The following is a 23,087-nucleotide window of genomic DNA, read 5'->3' as shown; positions in this document are numbered from 1 at the left end:
AAGCCCTTGGTTAGGCCTCATCTCGAACACTATATCCAGTTTTGGTCACCTCATATGATGTGTGTTATAGAGGTCTTGGAAAAGGTTTGGAGGAGGGCCCTAGAGGTTTTTAAAATAATGAAGGGACCATAATGTGGATACTTAAATTAGATAGGTTAGGGAGGACAAGTTATGTAAGCTTAGTATCGTCGACCTATGGAACAAGTTCCTGGTTGGTGCAGTAAGTGTGAATTTGCTACAAACATTCAAAAGGAGCGGGATAGGGATAGGTTCCTTGCTGTAGTTGATCAGTGCACAAAAGGTAGGTAAGGTATTGGGTGATATACCTCATGGTCACTGGCTTCCTGGAATTCATTTTGATCACTTTTGAAGGGTGGAGAAGAATTTCCTAGATTATTTTCCTTGAATTGGCTTAGGGTTTTTCACTTGGCAAGTATCAGTGACTACATTTCAAAGAAAATAATAGAGTATAAATTTTAGTACTGAGGGCCAAGTACTTAAACAATGCTGCCAGTCGTGTAGAAAGTATTTGGAAATGATCGGTTCTTTGGTGGGTGGGCTGTTATCAAGATAGGGTACTGAGTGGAAAGTGGTTTATTTATTTGATTATCATATTAACTGTGCATTAAAAATTCTATATCTATAAATACCTTTGTATTTGTGTGGAATACACTAAAGCACTTTAAAGCTTTAGTTTTTGCCTGCTAAAGATTTTTATAAGATTCCTGCTAGTTTCTCACTTTAAGCCAACATGGGAAATTATTCCAGCCTAATCATTCATAGGTAAGAAGAAAAAGGTGTTTTAACAGTTTGTAAAACCGCATTAGTGCTTGCTTAGATTCCATTATTTGATACTTCTATGTTAAATCCAGTGCAAAATATAATGTAACTTTATCAAAACTTTTTTGGTAAAGCAACTCTAGGCTCATCTCTCGTGTTCTGTATATATTTATATTTTAAAATAGAAATTGCCCTCAGCTTATCCAAAGTTCTCCAAATTAGGAGGGTTCCTTAGTCAATCTGGATAAAAGTTTTCTGCTGGACTGCATTGTTAAAATTCATACCATTTAGCAAGAAGTTGCTCAGTATTGAAATTTCAAAGACCGTGGTCACAGATTGCTGGAAAATCACACATCCAAATCAGACCTTCCAGTGGATTGCAGCATTTAGGACAACTAAATGAAATGGATGATAGCCTGTTTGATGGTATCATTATAACATTATTGATTTTAGTATGTTGCAGTTTTTCCATGAGCTAGGATAGGCTTGGTGCAGCAGAGAGAAAGAGAGAGAGCAGGGAGAAGAAGGATGTGCATCGTCTCTTGCTAAGTTGATGACATTTCCATAACTCTCTTATTTGATGTTCTGCTGCAATTTCTCAATGTAGAATTGTTGTAATGGAATGCCAGAAAACAAGATGTACTTTTGCAAGCCTGGTGAGCCATCTCATGCAATATTAATTTATAAAGTAGTCAAAGAATTCAGTGCTTTAGAGATGTCTTGAATATTTATGCAGCCAGATAAACTAACCAAATGCTGCTTGGAAACTTATGAAGTGAGCCCTTTAGCTTAAAATATAATTGTACACGGTTAATACTTAGCAGTTTGTAAAGCTATTTGAATTCTAATTTTTGCTTTTACAATTTATCGGGACATTGTATACTTTTATTTAATTTTGTCCTGGTAATCCTGGAATGGTTTGAGTTTAAATGTTTGCAACTATAGCACCTGCTTCACATCGTTAACCACACAAGGTTTTCATTTTCAAATGATTATGTGAAGGATTAATGACTCAAAATCCGGAACCCAGGCTTGGGTTTACCAAATTAACCCAGGCTTGGGTTTACCAAATTAAACCAGGATCGGGAATCACAGCTTTGCCTGTTGTTTGTTAATGGAGGGATCATCAGCAGTTTCAGCGAAAAAGCTTCATACTGTTGTATTTAACACGCAGAATTGATAGAATTATTCATTAGGTTTAAAGGAGATTTTTTAGAGATGCTGTGATGAAATAACTAAATAACTAAAATGCTTGCTAAATGTTGTTCTGGTTGGAATTTGTCTTTATTACAAATAATCTCATGGTTGAATGAACACTTACAATTCTGCTGAAATGTTTTCATGTGAGTTTTTTTGGTGCATCACATAAATACATAATTTTGGAGCAGTATAAAAAATTCATGCTCTACTAGTGAGGGTAAACTGCTTCTTGGAAGGATTTGTACTATGGATGGAAAAATCTAATACAGTACTTCAAAATGTGTATCTTTATAGTTTGTGTGTCTTGTCCATGTATCAGAATGTACTGACTAAGTCAGTGCAGAGTTGCTAACCATTTGCTGTCACCAGAATAAATGTTGCTTTTCAAGTAAATGGGATGTCGTGAAAGTGTCTTTTGAGGAGAGCAAAATGAGAATCGTAATGAAGGATTTCTAAATTGTTTAAAAAAAACTGACACCCTCATTTGGATTTAATTAGGTATATACTCCTTTTACATATGCAGTTTATGGGCAATTTCCAAAGAAAGCAGCATCCATTACTGATGAGGACTTTGCCACACACTCCCTCCTATATAGCAGGCAGAGAAAGCTGTCTTTAATCTATAAATGACCTACATTTACAGTGCTTAAAAGCTGCAAACTTGGGATTAAACAGCAGAAATCTAATTTCTGAAAACAAACCTTTCTTTCGGTGAAGGAGATGGATGGCTTGCTGCTGGAACTGCTGCATGCACGACAAACCCACCAAATAGGCAGTACTTTCAGTTCCTCTGGGAGGTGCCTTCAATCTAGCAGCTAAACAGCAGAACAAACTGTGGGGGAGGTACTGTAACACTGACTTGTCTTCTAAGATAGCATAACAGCGGGGGCTGGACAACTTCTGAAAATTTTTAACCAACAGATCATTAATTGTTCAACCCATGTTATCACACTCTGAGACGATGTGTTACTCTACGCTGAATTATTTTTTAAGTGGAAGATGTTTGGCTTGTGGAGAATGTCAGCAGGCTTGCATCATTAATTCAGGCTGCGAGTCCGTTTTGGGTTGAAAATGGCTGGCTTTACTGGAATGTAGCAGGCAGAGAAGCTGGAAGCATTTGCACTGTATGTGTGGCTTAAATTCTGGAACATTTCAATTCTGCACACGAAAAGCCAGCACTATGAGCTCTGGAGTTGCTGTTAAATGTGGAACTGATTCAACAACAGAAAAAAATGAGGTGAGAGCTGAATAACTATGGAAGAGGATTGTGGGGAAGATGAAACTTTAATGGACTTTGTGCATCTTTGGACTTTTGAAGCTTACAGCATTAGTCAGGAAATGATCTGCATGTTTTTGCATTGGCACGGCATGTGTTTAGCTTTGTCAGGAATGTCAGTTGGTCAGGCAAAGCTGTTGAGACATTTAAGGGTATATTGCAGGAAATATTTTTTTGAGTATAGAAATAATTCAGAGATTTGTATCGTTATACTCATTAAAGTTAGCTAAATTCATTAAGTTCAATATAGGCTACAAAACTTCCAATTAAAGTTGGCAGTAAATTACAAATACCGACGGCGGCTTTAGTCTTCCTCCTCTCTTCCGTTTAGCAGACAGTGATATTCCAGATGCCAGGATGGATTTGATTGTTTTCTTAACTGGGGGAAGGGTCAGGAAGTGAAGGCTGTAGGAGAGTTTAATGTTGCAACCAAAGACCAACTACAAGTCCTTTTCCTTATATGGCCTCTTTAATAACCCTCCCACTCACCCCAAAATATTTCACTTTTGCTGAAGTAAGGATTTTGTCTTGGAAACAACGTTTGATTTTGTTCTGTAAATTTAATGTCTAGTCATTAGTTATCAAAAGTGGACTTAGCTTTTTTCACGTACATTTTAACTATGTATTCATTGTGTGTTTGCGTTTGGGGAGAAAAGTGGTGTTTTCTATATTACCCCCATTTTTTTGTTGTTTAAGTTGGATAAATTACTATGGTTTGGCACGACAAATGGGGTGAAGCTTGTATTCAAATCCCAACAGATATTTAAATATACCTTAATTAGAACCGTTCACCACAGTAAACTAATACCTTTTTTGTTAAAACAGAATCCTACATGGCATTAATACTATTGCAATTTTTTTATTCATTCATGGGCCTCCTCCTAACTGCAGCTTAACCACTGAGTTATATAGATTTAACTTTACCTCTTTGCCTTTTCTTGTAAAACATGGAGGGAGATTTTTAAAAATCTGTTCATGGGATGTGGGAATTGCTGGCAATGCCAGCATTTATTGCCCATTCCTAGTTGCCCTTGAGAAGGTGGTGGTAAGCCGCTTTCTTGAACCGCTGCAGTCAGTGTGGTGAAGGTACTCCCATAGTGCTGTTAGGGAGTGTGTTCCAGGATTTTGACCCAGCAACGATGAAGGAACAGCGATATATTTCCAAGTCAGGATGGAGTGTGACTTGGAGGGGCACTTGCAGGTGATGGTATTCCCATGCGCCTGCTTCCCTTTTCCTTCTAGGTGGTAGAGGTCGTGGGTTTGGAAGGTGCGGTCAAAGAAGCCTTGGCGAGTTGCTGCAGTGCATCTTGTAGATGGTGTTTACTGCAGCCACGGTGCGTCAGTGGTGGAGGGAGTGAATGTTTACGGTGGTGGATGGGATGCCAATCAAGTTGGCTGCTTTGTCCTGGATGGTGTCGAGCTTCTTGAGTGTTGTTGGAGCTGCACTCATCCAGGCAAGAGAAGAGTATGCCATCACACTCCTGACTTGTGCCTTGTACATGGTGGAAAGGCTTTGGGGAGTTGGGAGATGAGTCACTCGCTGCAGAATACCCAGCCTCTGACCTGCTCTTGTAGCCACAGTAATTTTGTGGCTGGTCCAGTTAAGCTTCCTGTCAATGGTGATCCCCAGGATGTTGATGGTGGGGGATTCAGCATTGATCATCCTGTCGAATGCCAAAGGGAGGTGGCTAGACTCTCTCTTCTTGGCGAAGGTCATTGCCTGGCACTTGTGGCTCGATTGTTACTTACCTCTTAAGCCCAAGCCTGAATATTGTCCAGGCCTTACTACTTCATTACCTGAGAAGTTGCAAATGGAACTGAACACTGAAATCATCAGCAAACATCCCCACTTCTGACCTTATGATTGAGGGAAGGTCATTGATGAAGCAGCTGAAGGTGGTTGGGCCTAGAACACTGCTCTGAGGAACTCCCGCAGCAATATCCTGGGACTGAGATGATTAGCCTCCAACAACCACAACCATCTTCCTTTGTGCTAGGTATGACTCCAGCCAGTGGAGAGCTTGCCCCTGATTCCCATTGACTTCAGTTTTACTAGGGTTCCTTGATGCCACACTCTGTCAAATACTGATATAATAGCAAAATACTGCGGATGCTGGAAATCTGAAATAACAACAGAAAATGCTGGAAATACTCAGCAGGCCAGGCAGCATCCATGTTCTTTCAATTCCTTCCTCCCCTCCTCACCCCCCCCCCCCCCCCCCCCCCCAGCCCCTGTCTCTGCACCTGCTTAATATCTGTTACATCTCCAGCTTTTTCCAGTTCTGATGAAGGGTCCCAGACCTGAAACGTTAACTCTGTTTCTCTCTCCACGGATGCTGCCTGGCCTGCTGAGTATTTCCAGCATTTTCTGTTCTTATTTCTGTCAAATACTGCCTTGATATCAAGGGCAATCACTCTCGCATCACCTCCTAGTATTCAGCTCTTTTGTCCATGTTTGAACCAAGGCTGTAATGAGGTCTGGAGCAGAGTGCCCCTGGTGTAACCGAACTAAGCATTGGTGAGTGCCATTTAACAGCACTGTTGACAACACCTTCCATCACTTTCCTGAAGATTGAGAGTAGGCTGATGGGGTGTTAATTGGCTAGATTGGATTTATCCTGCTTTTTGTGGACAGGACATAGCTGGGCAATTTTCCATTTTGTTGGGTAGATGCCAGAGTTGCAACTGTCCTGGAACAGCTTGGCTAGAGGCACTGCTAGTTCTGGAGCACAAGTTTTCAGCACTATAGCCGGGATGTTATCGGGGCCCATAGCCTTTGCTGTATCCAGTGCAACCAGCTGTTTTTTGATATTACATGGAGTGAATCGAATTGGCTGAAGACTGGCTTCTCTGATGGTGGGGACCTCAGGAGGAGGCCTATTAATGTATAATTGCTCTGCTTGTGAAAATAAGATTTACAAAAATGTTAAATGAGAATGGTATCAACGATGGAACTCTATCTGTGGACAAAAACATGAGTTCTAGATTATTGTGCAATTTACCAACTATATTAAACGATTATTTTTAGGATTTTAAAAAACTAAATCATTGCAATAGCAAATTGGTACCAGAAGCGTTAGTTCGTTCATACTTTCAGTTGAGTAAAATTACTGGTACAAGATTTCACTGAGTCCATTGTCACACTTGTAATAGACAATTTAAATGATGTTGTTCTGTAGCTACTATGATGTATGAAATATGATAAATTGATGCAGCATATAGTGTAAAAAGAGAACTCTAGTCAATTATTTTGATTAAATATAGGACAAAATGTCTAAGTAAATGCCAATGAAAGTAATGATCTCCAGGTTTCTGATGAATATTTGCCACAACTATATTCTTTCTCTGTGTGATATTAAAATATTTCCAGCTGTTTAGGAGCAAAGGCGCAACCACTTAAGAAATGTTGGCCTGGGGTCGGGGGGGGGGGTTGTGGTGAAAGATATCCGACACAAATCTGGGATTGGGAACATGGGTCATAGTAGCACATTACCCATGCCACAAAGCTTTGGAAGAGGTATGTTCCACTCATTCCCTTGCCCCTCTCCCCTATGGTTATGCCAATGTTTGGAATGTCTAGTAGGGTTATGAACTAATGTGGATTTTTTTTTTAATAAAAGGTATGGGATATTCAGCTTTATATAAGATTATTTTGGAGGTACAGTACTACTGTATTAATCTTTACAGGATGAATAAGCACCTTCTGCTTGTGAGACTTATCAGTATGAGGAACAGTTTAGCCACAAGCTCTGGTTGAAGTACATTGACCAATTGTGCAACTCATTATTTTAAAAATTGACCTAAATGATCCTTAGATGCAAAGTAATTTGAAACACTATTGAAAAGCAAGATGCAGTGCTGCCTAACTTGTATTATGTAATCTCTTGTGTAATACTCTTGTGTTGCTCTTAGACAGTCTGAGCTCTTAAGAGCACTTGTGATGTTTTAAAATTAAAATCACGGGAGCTCGAGAAGTAAGGGCTCACCAATTAGAGTGCGGAGAACACTGAATTACGATGGCAGCTGTTATGAGGGACTATATTTTGCTGTATCTAATTCCCAGTCAAAAGTCTATTCGAGGGAGAGCATTTAAATTTGTTTCTTCAAAGCACTAGAATAATTTGATGATTGACAGCAAGACTGGCCACTCGCAAAAGCTCACCCTGTCTGTAATATCAAATTTACCTGTGTAGTATTATGTTAGACTAAGGGGAATCTGCATTTTTGAAGTCAAGCTTGTCTATGACACCGTATCCTTGTTGACCCAAATTGGCTGCTTGTCCCACAATGTGTTGAATTAAAAATTCTTGTCTTGCTCTTCAAATCATTCTGTACCCCCACCCCACCCTAAATGTGCAAGTTCATCCAAACTTACATCCTGTTCTGCACTCTCTGGTTATCTGACTCAGTATTTTGTGTATTTCCCACTCACAGTTGATGGCACGGCCTTCAGCTGCTCCTGCCCTTCTCTTTGGAATTCCTTCCTTAAACTCTTTAAGGTGTTCCGTTTTCTCTCCACCTTTTAAAAGCCTTCTCAAAACCCATCTTTTTGACCAAGCCTTCTGTCCCCTATGCTAACTATAGCACCATTGTTCATTGTCTGTTCCTTTATTGCTTTATCTTTTTTTCTCCCCTACCTTCTGTAAGCACCTTTGGATATTTTCTATATTAAAGGCACTTTATAAATGCAAGTTGTTGTAGTGTGCCATCTATCTCTTGTAATCCACTAGTGTGTGTTAAGTCTGTGTGTCCCAGTTATGCTTATTATAAATCACTGGACACAGACCACAAGAATAACTTTAACAGGTCTTTACTATTCGGAGGTCAGGGCTGAACTGCCCAGCAAATCCCTACACAACGTTTATATACCGGTGTGGTCACCACCGGTATTACAGTATACAGCAGCCAAGAGAAAGTAGTACATCTCTTAAGGTAGTTCTCTTAAGGTGGAACAGGTTACATACACCACAATCCTCCCTTTTTAGCTTAATAGTTATATCCCCATTTAACATAACATAATAACATATAGATATATATATATATACAACTTCATGCAAAACAGTTCAAAGATTCAGTCTCTGAGGAGGCCTCCTGATTCGAGTTGGATAACGCCTTTCAGGGGTCTCTGATTCTCGTTGCTGGGGTGACTCATCTAGTTGATCTCTTATGGATTGGACATCATCCTCAGGTACATTCACTTCTGAGGTAGATGCTTCAGGTTCACTAACTTCTTCCACGGTTGTCTCTGCCGTAACCATGGGTTCGACCTTTGTTCTCGATTCTACCAGTTGGTCAGCATGACGCCGTATTACATTTTCACCAGTATCTACCGTGTACATCAGGGGTCCTTGTCTGGCCCGAATTGTTCCAGATTGCCATTTCTCGTTTTTATAGTCCCGGGCTAACACTGGTTGTCCTATTTCGAAACTCCGAGTGGTCTTGTTATTTATATGCTGGAACTGTTTGTTTTCAACTTCCCTCCGCACATTTGGTTTTAACAAGTCCAACCTGGGCCGCAACCTCCTGTTATAGAACATCATGGCAGGACTTTGGTTTGTCACTGCATGAGTGGCGTTTCGATATGCCAGTAGGAATTTGTCCACCTTGTGTTGTAGCGGAATCTGATCTTCGCTCATGGCCTTTATTGCTTTTTTGAACGTTTGTACAAATCTCTCGGCCAACCCGTTTGTAGCCGGATGATATGGGGCAGAGGTATAATGTTTCACCCCATTCTTCTTCATGAATTTCTGGAATTCTTCTGACATGAACTGCGGTCCGTTGTCTGAACATATTTGTTCTGGCAATCCATTTCTTGCAAATATCGTTCTTAGCACCGCGATCGTCTTTTCCGAGGTAGTGGTAGTCATCTTAATCACTTCTGGCCATTTAGAATGTGCATCCACCGCAATTAAAAACATGGGCCTAGAAATTCGGTAGGCTTAGCGCCGCTTTTGGGGCGCTAGAGGGCCTAGCGCCGGAGTTATGGCCAGTTTGGAAATTGAGTGGGTCCCTAAATCGGCGTTAGGCCGTTAGCGCTGCGCCGGCACCGATGACGTCATCGATGTGCGCAGCGTCCCGGTTGCCACGGTAACCCGCCCGAACTCCGAAATTGACTTGCGGCCGCCTCGCCCGTGGCAGCCGCAAGCAACGTTCTGGCAGAGGTGCCTTACTGGACTTTGCGCCGGCGCATTAAAGGCCCCGTGGCGGCCGGCCGCCTGGCCGCAGCTCCCTCCCCGGACTTCTCCCCCCCCCCCCCCCCCCCCCGGGACAGATGCAAGCCCGGCACTTGTCCGAGGTGCCGGGCTCATTTTTACAATGATTTTCGCGGGCCGCGGCCGGGTGCAGGCAGCTCCTCCTTAAGGGAAGGAGGAGGCCTGCACTTCCCGAACCTGCCGCACCGCAGCGGGCGCCGGAATAGCGCCGCAATTCAGCGCGTAGCGCCAGTTTTCAGGCGCAAACAGCTTTCAGCAGCGCCGGCAGCCGTTTGGGCGCAGAACTAGTGAATTTTTGGCCCGCCCAGCGCGACTTAGCTCCGGCACTAACTTCCGGCGATAAAGCCGTCGCTGCGCCAAAACCCAATTTCTAGGCCATGGAGTCCATGAATGGACCAGCAAAGTCAATATGTACACGTTGCCATGGGGTTGAAGGCCATTCCCATGGATGCAGCGGTGCAATCGGAGGTGCATTTTGCACTTTTTGGCACCCTGAGCAGCTTTTCGTCAGATCCTCTATCTGTTGGTCGATACCCGGCCACCACACATAAGCCCTAGCAAGGCTTTTCATCTTGACTCCCCCCAGATGACCTTCATGCAGTTCCTTTAGAACTCTCTCTCTTAACTTAGGAGGAATAATCACCCTTGTTCCATACATCAATGTTCCTTGACAGATGGACAGCTGTTCTCGTCTTGCTGAGAATGCCGGTAACAGTGGATCACCATGTGCTGGCCATCCCTTCACTGTCACTTCGTAGACCCGGGACAGTGTCGGGTCGTTCCTGGTTTCTCTTTCAATACTTGCATTGGTGACTGGTAAACATTCGATGATGGTCGAGTGAAATAACTCAACAGGGTCAACCGTCGGTGCCTCCTCCTCTGTAGGTAGTGGCAGGCGCGACAGCCCATCAGCATTACCATGCTGCTTTGTACCTTTGAATTCGATCTGATATTGATGTGCCCCTAGGAAAAGGGACCATCTCTGGAGTCTGTGCTGTCATCACCGAAACACCCTTCTTAGGGTTAAAAATGGATACCAACGGCTGGTGGTCTGTCAGAAGCGTAAACTTTTGGCCCTGCAGGTAATGATTAAACTTCTTTACTCCCCACACAAGGCTGAGAGCCTCCCTATCTATCTGAGCATAGTTGCGCTCAGCGGAGGTCGGTGATCTGGATGCGAACGCAACTGGCCTCTCCAGGCCATTTGGCAACTTGTGTGAGAGTACTGCCCCAATACCATATGGAGAAGCATCACAAGCCAAACGAATAGGCAGCGTTGGGTTGAAGTGAGCCAACACGTCCTCTGAGGTGATCAATGCCTTGCTTTTGCGAAAGGCCCTCTTACAGTCCTCGCTCCACTTCCATGGTACTCCCTTCTGCAAAAGAGCGTTCAGCGGGTGCAGCACCGTGGATAAATTTGGCAGAAACTTATGGTAATAGTTAATCAACCCTAGGAACGACCTCAACTGGGATACATTATCCGGAGCGGGAGCCTTCACAACAGCTTCGATCTTGTCAGGAGACTTATGAAGCCCCTCCTGGTCAATGACATGACCACAGTACGAGATCCGCTTCTGAAAGAACTCACATTTCTGGCGATTAACTCGAAGTCCATATTCTTTCAATCTGGTGAGCACCAGTTCCAAATTTGCAAGGTGTTCCTCGTCATCATCTCCTGTAATCAGAATATCGTCCAGGTGACATTGTGTGCCTGGAATTCCCTGTAATACCTGCTCCATGGCCCTCTGCCAAATTGCTGGAGCCGATGCCACTCCAAAAACCAGTCTATTATACCGGTACAAGCCTCTATGCGTGTTGATCGTGAGATACTGGCGTGACTCTTCCTCAACTTCCATCTGTAAGTACGCCTGCGCCAGGTCCATCTTGGTGAAGTGTTTCCCGCCAGACAACGAAGCGAAGATATCCTCAATCCGCGGAAGCGGATACTGCACCGTGTGAAGCACCGGATTAACAGTGATCTTGAAATCTCCACAGATGCGAACCTTCCCCGGTTCCCCCGGCTTGTTGCTCGATGAACGCTTCATGACGGGGACAATGGGCGTGGCCCACTCACTCCAGTCTACCTTAGACAGTACTCCTGAACGTTCTAGCCCTTCCAGCTCAGCTTCCACAGCAGGTTGTATCGCATAAGGTACCGGTCTGGCTTTGAAAAATTTCGGGTTTGCATGTTCTTCAACCTTGATGTTTGCCGTAATTCCTCTGTGTTCCCAGTCCCTGTTGGAACACCTCTTTAGCATCGTCCAATATTCTGGACAATCGTTTAGGTTTGACATCTTTTTTACCGGAATCTACCGTTAGTGCTTTTAAGGAATGCCAGTCCATATTTATTTTCCTAATCCACTCCCGTCCCAGTAGTGGTGGACCTCCCTCAGGTAGCACATATAAGTCCATTCCTCGGCTTTCTTTGCCCTTGTGGACCACCTTTACCTCTATCTTCCCGATGGGGTATACTCTTTGCCCCGTGTATGTTTTCAATACAATCTCCGTATCCCATAGGGGAATATGTGGGAATAACCTTTTGTAATCTTGCTTATTCATGACCGTCAATGCCGATCCAGTGTCCAATTCCATCTTCACTTGGACTCCTGCTATCTGAAGTGTGACCCAGATTGTTTGGAGGTCTGCTTCATTACCAACATTGTGTACTCTTAGACTACCCAGTTCATTACTGCTGGAGTCTGAATTTGACTTCTGTTCGTTCGAACTGTTCTCTGTCACCTTGTGTACCTTTCTGTACTTTTCCTGCGGTGACTTTTTGTTGCTGGTCTTCTTTCCTGACCGGCATACTTTAGCTATGTGACCAAGCCTGCCACATTTTCTGCATTCCTGATTTTTGAACCAGCACTGGTTCTGATCGTGCGTTGTCTTTCCACAATGATAACATTTTACTGTATCCAAGACCATTTGATTGGTGCTGAGTTCAGGAGACCGTAGCTGCATTTCCGCCGTGCCTCTCGCTGCGGCTTCGTGCGATGCTGCAATAGTGACAGCTTTATCAAGCGTAAGATCATTCTCCTCAAGCAGTCGCTTTTGCGTTCCTTCTTTTAACAATCCACACACAAATTTATCTCTCAGTGCATCTGCTAGTCCTGTTCCAAACTGACAGTACTTTGATAGCTTACGCAGTTCAATTAAAAATTCAGCGTTGCTTTCGTCTTTCAGCTGCGTTCTTCTGTAAAATTTAAATCGTTCCGCTATCATCAGCGGCGTGGGGTTTAAATGATTTTTCAGGACAGTAACAATATTCGCAAAAGTCTGATCCGTCGGTTTACCTGGTGATAGAAGGTGCTTCAATAGCCCGTATGTCTTTGCACCCATTGAGCTTAATAAGGTTAGTGCTTTCTCATCATCTGGTACCTTATTTGCTTTACAATAAACTTCCATGCGTTCTACATACGTGGTCCAATCTTCGATATCGCTATCAAAGGTATTAATGTTCCCATGTTTAGGCATCCTTGCAAGTTTTTAAATTTTTCTTTTTCTCAAAATGGCGGCTTCCCGCGCTTGTCTTCTTCCCCCGCCTACTAAAATGGCGGCTTCCCGCGCTTGGCGGTCTTTCCCGCGCTCGTCGTCTTCCCCCGCCGACTACAATGGCGGATTCCCGCGTTTGCCTTCTTCCCCCCGCTGGCTGCAATGGCGATTGCCATGCTGCTGCCGTTCTCGCCTCCCCAGCGGTTCTCAATTCCCCGACGCTGCTTTTACTCCCCCGCGGTTCCCATGGGCATTCACGCTTCCCCTGCTGTTGCGCCTCTCAGCCCCGCATGCAGCCCGGTCCTTTACACCGGCTGCATTTGAGTTCTCCGCGGCTCTCGTGCCTTAAGCTGCCCCAGTCGCTGTGCCTCTCGGCCTCGATTGCAGCCCGGCCCTTTTCACCGGCCGTGGTCGAGTTCTCCGCCCTTTTTCCTCCGTTTTTCCTCCCCCACTCCACAGTCAACGCGGCCGACTTTCTGCTCGTGTTGCTGATCGGCTTACCCACCACCGTGGTAGGAGGGATGATCACTGCCTGTCGCTGATGGAGGGCTTCGTGGTCAGAATTTTTCTTTTTAACCCGGGTTCTCGATGCCTCCCGTGCGATGGTGCTCAGCAGGATGATGAGGGCGGATGCCTCTTCTCGACGCCCGTTCTGAGGACGAAGCTGCCTTGGATGTAAAACTGCCGCAGGGTAAGATCGGACTCGTCGCCACTGTTAAGTCTGTGTGTCCCAGTTATGCTTATTATAAATCACTGGACACAGACCACAAGAACAACTTTAACAGGTCTTTACTATTCGGAGGTCAGGGCTGAACTGCCCAGCAAATCCCTACACAACGTTTATATACCGGTGTGGTCACCACCGGTATTTACAGTATACAGCAGCCAAGAGAAAGTAGTACATCTCTTAAGGTAGTTCTCTTAAGGTGGAACAGGTTACATACACCACAGTGTGACATACACAGAGTAAGGTTGGTGCATTCTGGGAGTCTGCTACTTAGTGAGTCTCTATCTGGGAAAAGCTGAGGTACACAACAAAGCCTGGGACATACAGCAGAACTCAGCCTCAGCCTTCAGAGAAAGGGACAGTGCTGTGGGGTGATGTGTGAATGAAGGACTTCTTGGAGGTGTTTCTAACATACAATTGCTGATTTTATGGGTACATTTGTTTCATTCAGTATTACAATTTTTTTTCATAGGTTTGCTGAATATTCAGTACGTTCAGAACTAGAAATGACAGCTGGGACAACTTTGGGAAAAAAATCAGTGCAGCAATGTAATTAGTTAAAATTTCACATGGTTGCTTTTCTGTGGGACCTTTGCTGAACTATACTTAAACAAATTAATATGCTTAATGTTGCTTATTTGAGTCAATTAAAATGACACTTGACCTTTATGTTGAGGCAGATTTAATGTACCATCCATAAATTTAATCTGTGATGCACTATAGCAAGACTTTTAAAATTATACCTATATAAAAATAGTCTGTCAAACTTTGTTGCACCCCCTCGTATGCAAATTAGTTGCAGTCAAATGTAAACTTTTTTTTGCTGTTTCTATCAACAGTTTGGTAACCTACTAATCAAGCACCAGGCAGAAATGAAAACCACTAACCCTAAAGTTGAAATAAACTACAAATAAAGGTGAACTAACCAGTTGCTCCTAATATTTTTGAAATTACTTTTGGCCATCATCATAATTTTGTTGGCCAACAACTTTATTAAGGAAATGACTTAATTAAGGGAAGTCCCAACATTAGTTCATCAGCAAAACATAGGACAAAGTTATGGAGTGACAACATTGTCAGAGTGCAACAGACCAGCTGATATAAATGGGTATAGTCCTGTTCATAAGCTGAGTACTTAATTATTTGTAATGTAAGGACAATGGAAAATGACAAAACTTTGCAAGAAAATCATAGTATGTTCTATAAATAACAACAGAAAATATTGGAAACATTCAGCAGGCCAGGCAGCATCCGTGGGGAGAGAAACAGAGTTAACGTTTCAGGTCTGGGACCCTTCATCAGAACTGGAAAAGGCTGGAGATGTAACAGATTTTAAGCAGGTGCAGAGCGGGGAGAGAGGGGAAGGAACTGAAGGAATATTCTGTGCTAAGGTAGGAGGCAGGAAAGATAAAATGTTGTAAATGGGGATGGCAAAATCATACAGCCCGAAAAATGGGGGCAGGGGTTCTAGTCTGAAATTGTTAAACTCAACATTGAGTCCAGAAGGCTGTAAAGTGCCTAATCAAAAGATGAGGTGCTGTTCTTTGAGCTTACGTTGAGCTTCATTGGAACAATGTAAGAGGTCAAGGACAGAGAGATCAGAGTGGGAGTGAAGCAGAGAATTAAAGTGACAGGCGACGGGAAGCTCGGGGTCACCCTTACGGACTGAACGGAGGTGTTCCGCAAAGCGGTCACCCAATCTGCGTTTGGTCTCCCCAATGTAGAGGAGACCGTATCGTGAGCAGCGAATACAGTATATTAAATTGCAAGAAGTACAAGTGAATCGCTGTTTCACCTGGAAGGGATGTTTGGGGCCCTGGACAGTGGGAAGGGAGGAGATAAAAGGGCAGGTGTTGCATCTAGTATGTTCTATGTTTGAAATGCCTGTAACGGGGTTTCCTTTGAAGACCTGTGCCTCTGCGATGTTGGAGTCTTGAATTCATGAAGGTTTTCAAATCTTAGTTAGCTGAAGAGCCTCTAGAATTTTTTTCATTGACAACATGACTAATTATTCACAGAGGCTTGCTGTTTGTAAATCCCACCCTCTTCAATAGAAAATTACTGAGAACAAAACTATTCTCATTGGGGAAAAAATATATTTTTGGGACATTGCAAATAACAATTTTTTGTATAAAACATTGAAAACAAATTAAAGCATGAACTGTTCCTCCATTTCTAGGTATTTTTTCTGAAGAAAACAACTTTGGTTACTATATTCAAGTAGTTCCTTGCATCATATTACAAGCATGATAAATAAAACTTTAAACAATGCTAAATTTATATATATAATATTTTGTAATATATTGTAAATAGTTATAGCAGCTAACTCTTGTCTTTATACTGACAACTCAAAAAAACAATTGTTCATATAAAGAATACAGTTGGCAAATTGTGCAAGGAGATTTTATTTGTTTACATAGAATGTAAAGCACAGAAACCGGCCATTTGGCCCAATTGGTCCATGTAGGTGTTTATGCTCCACACCACTCTCCTCCTATCCCTCTTCATCTAACCCCATCAGCATAACTTCTTATTGCATGCTCCCTCATGTGTTTATCTAGCTTACCCTTAAATGCATCCATGTTATTCGCCTCAACTACATTTTGTGGTAGCGAGTTCCACATTCTCGCCACTCTGAGTAAAGAAATTTCTTCTGTGTTCCTTATTGGATTTATTAGTGACCATCTTGTATTAATGGCCTCCAGTTTTGGTCTCCCCTACAAGTGAAAACATCTTCTCTGTGTCTCCCCTATGAAGCCCATTCATAATATTAAAGACCTCTATAAGGTCACCCCTCAGCCTTCTCTTTTTTCTAGAGAAAAGATCACTGGTTCTTCAGTACTGTCTGAATAATCAAAAAGCACTTCCATGAAGTAAAAACAGAAAATGCTGCGAACGTATAGCAGCACAGTTAGCATCTGTAAAGAGAAAAGACACATTATGACATTTTAAATATGTACTGTTATCACTTAGTTTTTCCACCCATCAAGAAAAAAATAGACATTTTAGTATGGTTGGAAAATAGAGAGAAAAGGGGGGGAAGGAAGAGAGAGAGAGGGAGAGAACCAACAGATACACTAATCACAGAGGAAGTTAGTGTTACAAGACCTGAAAACTCCTAAATAGAAAACTGTTCGGTGATTAATGTGATCAGTGAGATAATGCAGTCACGTAGAAAGGACAACATGTGCAAGTATGTGGTTAGTGGTGAAAAGACACAGGAGAGGACAATGTGCAACAAAAGCATGAGAAATAAAAAAAACAGGATTTTTTAAAATAAAAAGCAGATGCAGCAGCAATGTGATTGGAAAAAAAATGAAAGCCAAGTAAGCTGGATCCACCAATCATGAGAAGAGAAAAAGAAGAAAGTCTAGGTTAAGGGCCCCAGAACCCCTCCAGTACTGTGCTGTGATGAGCGGTCGCCAACCCTCCTCCCAGACACTGAAAAACCCTACGCACATTGAAAGCACCCACTACTGAATAGAGAATAGAGGGTATAGTTAAGGTTTGAAATTACTAAAGCCATTGTTAAACCAGAGGGCTGCAGTGTGCCAACAGAATGATGAGATACTGTTCTTGAAGCTTCTTTTGAGTTTTGTTGGAACAGGATAGTAAAGCAAAGATGGAGAGGCAGAATGGGAGCTGAAGTAGTGGACAGGGGAAATGTCTATGGATGTTATTTATATGGACTTCCAGAAGGCATTTGATAAAGTCCCTCATAAGAGACTGCTAACTAAGGTTGAAGCCCATGGAATTGAAGGTAAATTATTGACCTGGTTAGGAAATTGATTGAGTGGCAGGAGACAAGAGAGTAGGGATAATGGGTAGGTACTCAAATTGGCAGGATGTGACTAATGGTGTCCCGCAGGGATCTGTGTTGGGGCCTCAGCTATTCACTGTGTTTATTAACAACTTGGATGCTGAGAAAGATAGCTACATATCCAAATTTGCCAATGACACAAAGATAGGCGGCAGTGCAGATGAAAGTATAAAATTACAAAGCGGCATTGATAGATTAAGTGGGCAAAATTGTGGCAAATGGATTTCAATGTTGGCAAATGTGAGTTTATCCACTTGGGACCTATAAAGGGTAGAACAGGGTACTTTCTAAATGGTGAAAAGCTAAAAACAGTGGAGGTCCAAAGAGACTTTGGGGCCCAGGTACATAGATCATTGAACTGTCATGAACAGGCACAGAAAAAAAGCAAAAAGGCTAATGGAATGCTGACCTTTATATCTAGAGGACTAGAATACAAGGGGGTAGAAGTTATGCTGCAGCTATACAAAACCCTGGTTAGACCACACCTGGAGTACTGTGAGCAGTCCTGGGCACCACACCGTAGGAAGGATATATTGGCCTTGGAGGAAATGCAGCGTAGCTTTACCGGAATGATACCCGCACTTCAAGGGTTAAGTTAAGAGGAGAGATTACACAAATTAGGGTTGTATTCCCTGGAATTTAGACGGTTAAGGGGTGATTTGATCAAAGTTTTCAAGATATTAAAAGGAATAGATAGGGTAGATAGAGAGAAACACGTTCTGCTGGTTGGGGAGTAGGGGGCATAGTCTAAAAATTAGAGCCAGACCTTTCAGAAGTGAAATTCGGAAACACTTCTCCACACAGGGTGGTAGAAGTTTGGAATTCTCTTCCGCAAATGGCACTTGATGCTAGATTAATTGTTAATTTTAAATCGGAGATTGATAGTTTTTTTGTTAACCAAAGGTATTAAGGGATATGGGCCGAATGCGGGTATATGAAGTTAGGTCGCAGATCAACCACAATCTCATTGAATGGCGGAACAGGCCCGAGGGGTTAAATGACCCACTCCTATTCCTACGTGGTGAATCACAGGAAGGTCAGAGTCACACTCGGATATAATGATACGCCCATCCCCACGGAGTGCAATTTTCAGTCTTTTTAATTTAAATTTTGAAAGCTTTCCAGATGAACAAATGTAACCATATTAATTATCAGTCTTGTCTTCTGTGTGGCTGAAACCCAACTGATTTATGTTCCACCCCAAATTGTGCCCCTTGGAATTACATCCCAGCCAAAGTTTCCTTTAAGCTGCGTGGCTGCGCAGCGCTCCAGAGAACCCGCGTAGCTGGCTTGCTGGCTTTTCAATGCAAGAAATGTGCATGTGTGGTGTTTTGAATGGCCCGGCTGCATGGCAGCAAAAAAAAATTACAGGGAACGTTGGTCCCAGCTCCTCCATTCCTCCACTTGTGGAATTTTCTGTCTGTCTAAAGCCCCTCTTCAATTTTGTCTCTTTTCTCGCTTCTGTTTTTTAAATTCTTTTTCTGTCTTTTCCTCTCTCCCCATTGTATCCTCTCTCTCGTACAACTGTGATTCATTAATATGTTTACATCTGTTCGTTTGGAAAGCTTTCAAAATTAAATTCATTTTTTTTGTTTGGAAAAAGAACCCAAATTGTCTGGTTAGCTGTGTTTGACTTGTGCTGGCTCTCGATCTAATTGATGACACTATTTCTCTGAAGCTCAGAGTGCTAGCTCTGGGTCAAAATATCAACTTCAAACTCAGGCTTCAGAAAAGATGAGACCCTCATGTAAAAACATTAATGAAGCTGCTCCAATACAGATGTACAAGTAAGTTTAATCATTTTATTGTGAAATATCATTTAATGTGATAGAAACAACAAATTTTCTGAAATTATTTTGAGCTAATTATCTCCTTACTAGGCAATTTGTATGAGTAATTAAATTCATTCAGAATGAACAAATTTGTTAATGAGCCAATTGGCTATAGGTAATTTGCATTCAGCTGGAATAAATTTGTATATTGGCCAGTTTATTTTTTTTTTTATTATTGGCCAGTATATTACATGGCGTTCTGGAGTTTTTATAGATATTTTGGAGTCTCAATTATACAACTCTGTCCATTTTTGCAGGAAACTACATGGTCTTGATATTACATTCTTTTACATATTTGATTTTTATCTCAATCTTTTTAAAAGCAAAGAATACATAGGAACAACAATAACGTTAATTTTTAAAGCACTATTAATGTAAAAAAAAATCCAGAGGCTTCCCAGAGGTATGAGGCAAAATGGGAATTAAGCTAACGGAGAAGAGATTAGGAGGGATGACCATAAGTTTGGTCAAAGAGGTGGATGTGTTTTTACGGGTTAGCATTGGGTTGCATTTTGTTCTTTCTATGGATGATTTGAACTTAATTGTAGTAAACTCAATCTCAGAATTTGCTGGTGACACAAAAGTAAGGGTTTTGGGAAACAACAAGGACAACTGTAAATGACTTCTGGAGGTTATAGCCAGGTCAGTGGAATGGGCAAATAGGTGGCAGATGCATTTTAATGTGGGGCAGTATGGGAGGAAAAGTAAAGAATGGGATAATGCCCTCAATTTAAATACACAGAAGGGTGTGGGTGAATTGAAAGACATAGAGACTCAATAAATAATTATCTGAAAGTGTGTGTGCAAGTCAATGAAGCCATGAAAAAGCCAGTAGCATTTTTGATTTTATAAATAGGGGCATAGAGTACAAGAGTAAAGAAGCAATGATGAATTTATACAAAGCATTGATTAAGTTACTGTGTAGTTTTGGGCATCCCATTTATAGAAACTTGAGAGATTCTAGGAATACTTCCACTGGAGCAGAGAATGCTAAAAGAAGATTTGAGATTTTTTAAATTATGAAGGGCTGTCATATGTTGAGCAAAGAAAGACCTATTTCCTCTGGATGGGGAATCATTGATGAAGGTCATCGATTTAACATTGCCATTGAAGGAGAGGAGATAGGTTAAGAGAAAGTTGCATGTTTTCATCCTGTAATCTTAGAGCTGAACATTTCATGCTTTGCTGTATTTTTTAAAAAACAAAGTCCAGTTCGTTGGAGCTTTTGCTCAACAGTTGAGCCTGCTTTTATTGTTTTGATAGTTAATTCATTTTCAATTAATTGTGTACTCTTCATTTTATGATATTGAGAGTTGCAGGGAATGAAACAGGAGCTTCAGTGCAAAAGCATAATGTACCTGTACTTGCAACATTTGGGGAATTAATCCCATTTTAGATGCATAGTGTCTCTTTGGTATAAAATCTTTTCAAATGCAAATCCGATTTGAAATTGAAATCTCCATAAACAGTCCATTTTATTTCCATATTTCTTTTAGCTACTTAAGATTTTGATGTGATGTGATATGGAAAAATTATATTTAATGTTTCATAATGTTTAATTCATGACACTGAAATCCTCAGTTCAGCTTATTTTTTTGGAATATTTTCTTGCCAGTTTGAGTTATTTCAGCCAATATTGAGTTTGACTCAATTGAGACACTTCGGATTGAGTTGGACTGTTGATCAACTAACTATTACATTAAAAAAAAACACCTATATGCAGAAGGACAAAAGACTATTACTATTCCTCCATGTATTTTGCCATTATTATGAGCGATTGCAAAAGTTTATTCTTTTCACAGTTCTTACTCACTGTATTGTCGGAGAAATTCTGCAGAAAATGTCCCTAAACTGTTGTTTCACCTGTTCCAAGGATAACAACTTGCATTTATATAATCTAGAAAACCATCTCAAAGTGCTTCACAGCTGTATTCAAAAATAAAGGTTGCTGAGCCAAAGAAGGCGATACTGGGAGGGAAAGAGATGGGTTTTCAAGAGGTTTTTTGAAGGAGAGGGAGGTGGAGAGAGGAAAAGGTTTAGGAGAGCGAATTCCAGAGCATGAGGCTTAGGTGGTGGAGACACGGCTGCTAATGGTGGGGTGAAAGGGGGATTGGATGGTCAAAAGGCCAGAGTCAGAGGAGGTTACAGAGAAAGTGAGGAGCGAGGCCATGGAGGGATTGAAACATGATTTGAGGTGTTGGTGGAACGGGGTCCAATGTAGGTCAACAAGGACAGCGGTGATGGGTGAGTGCGGTATAGGATATGGGGAGCAGAGTTTTGGATGAACTGAAGTTTATGAAGGATGGGAGTCCAGCTCAGAGAGCATTGGAGTAGTTGGGTCTGGAGCAATGTTCCCGCTAAGGTGTGCACGCGCAGTAAACTGAAAGGTCCCATGTAGGCTGCGCACCAGCTTTTATATTGTAAAATAACACGTGCTGAAATTTAAAAGGACCGCGTATTAATAGAAACAGGCTGTGCAGCACAAAGCGCAGCTTACAGGGAACATTGATCTGGAGGTGATAATTTCATGGATGAGGGTTTCTGCAACAGGTGGGCTAAAGCAAGGCAGAGATTGGCGATTTTATGGAGGTGGATGTGGGCAGCCTTTGAAATGGAGAGGATATGGGGTTGAATTGAACGATATGGTTGTGAACAATCTGCTTCAGTCAGAGAATGTTTGTGGATGGAATCAGTGGCATGGGTATGAAGTTTGTGGCGAAGCCAAAGACGATGGCTTTGATCTTCCCAGTGTTTTGCAGGTGGAAATTAAGAGTCATCCAAGACGGGGTGTCGGCGAAGCAGTTTGCCAGCACAAGAGATAACGGAGCGGTCACGAGGTGGTGGTAATAGCATACATGTGGAAGCTAATTCCATGTCTTCGGATGATGCAGCTGGCGAAGAGGAGGGGGCGAAGGAAATTGAATCCATTGCTAGAGATGCTGTAGCTGTGATTGAATAGGTAAGAGTGGAACAAAGCAAGGGCAGCCACTGAGCTGGAAAATAGAGAGGTGTGTTTGTGTCAAAGGCCACAGGGGGGCTCATGGAGGATGAGAAGGGATAATGGACCACAGTCATAGTCACATGGGATGTGCTTAGGGCTGTTTTGTTGTGGTGGGGCAAAAACCTGATTCGAGCAATTCAAACAGGGAGTTATGGGAACACATAGATACATAGAAGATAGGAGCAGGAGTAGGCCATTCGGCCCCTCGAGCCTGCTCCGCCATTCATTGAGATCATGGCTGATCATCCAAATTTAGTACCCTGTCCCTGCCTTCTCCCCATATCCCTTGATCCCTTTAGCCTCAAGAAATATATCCAACTCTTTCTTGAATATATTTAATGAACTGGCCTCCACCGCCCTCTGTGGCAGAGAATTCCACAGGTTCACCATTCTCTGGGTGAAAAAATTCCTCTTCATTTCAGTCCTAAATGGCTTACCCCTTATCCTTAAACTATGACCCCTGGTTCTGGACTCCCCGGCCATCAGAAACATCCTTCCTGCATCTAGTCTGTCCCGGCCTGACAGAATTTTATAGGTTTTGATGAGATCCCCTCTCAATCTTCTAAACTCCAGTGAGTATAAGCCCAATCGACACAATCTCTCCTCATACGTCATTCCTACCATCCCAGGTATCAGCCTGGTGAATCTTCGCTGCACTCCTTCCATGGCAAGAACGTCCTTCCTCAGGTAAGGCGACCAAAACTGCACACAATACTCAAGTTGCGGTCTCACCAAGGTCCTGTACAA

The 23,087-nt window shown here is 42.3% G+C and overlaps 1 protein-coding gene across 2 annotated transcripts in view; it reads left to right on the top strand.

The window, feature by feature from the left end:
- Positions 1 to 23,087, top strand: part of mcc (MCC regulator of WNT signaling pathway) — a 450,686-nt gene that overhangs the window by 139,534 nt on the left and 288,065 nt on the right. Inside the window, exon 1 of one of the 2 annotated variants that reach the window (XM_085987125.1) lies at positions 660 to 3,217. The exons of the other annotated variant lie outside the window; for it this stretch is intronic. Within the exon in view, the coding sequence (XP_085843251.1) occupies positions 3,107 to 3,217 (111 nt within the window). The 5' untranslated portion in view covers positions 660 to 3,106. Of the gene's footprint in view, positions 1 to 659; positions 3,218 to 23,087 lie in introns of those variants that run through there. 2 annotated transcript variants of the gene reach the window in all.

This window comes from Somniosus microcephalus, chromosome 1 (assembly GCF_052327205.1).
Source record: "Somniosus microcephalus isolate GS21.2 chromosome 1, FLI_Smic_1.0, whole genome shotgun sequence".
Classification (NCBI taxonomy): Eukaryota; Metazoa; Chordata; class Chondrichthyes; order Squaliformes; family Somniosidae; genus Somniosus; species Somniosus microcephalus.
The sequence above is the reverse complement of the archived record's forward strand: the minus strand, read 5'-3'. Positions and strand labels throughout refer to the sequence as shown.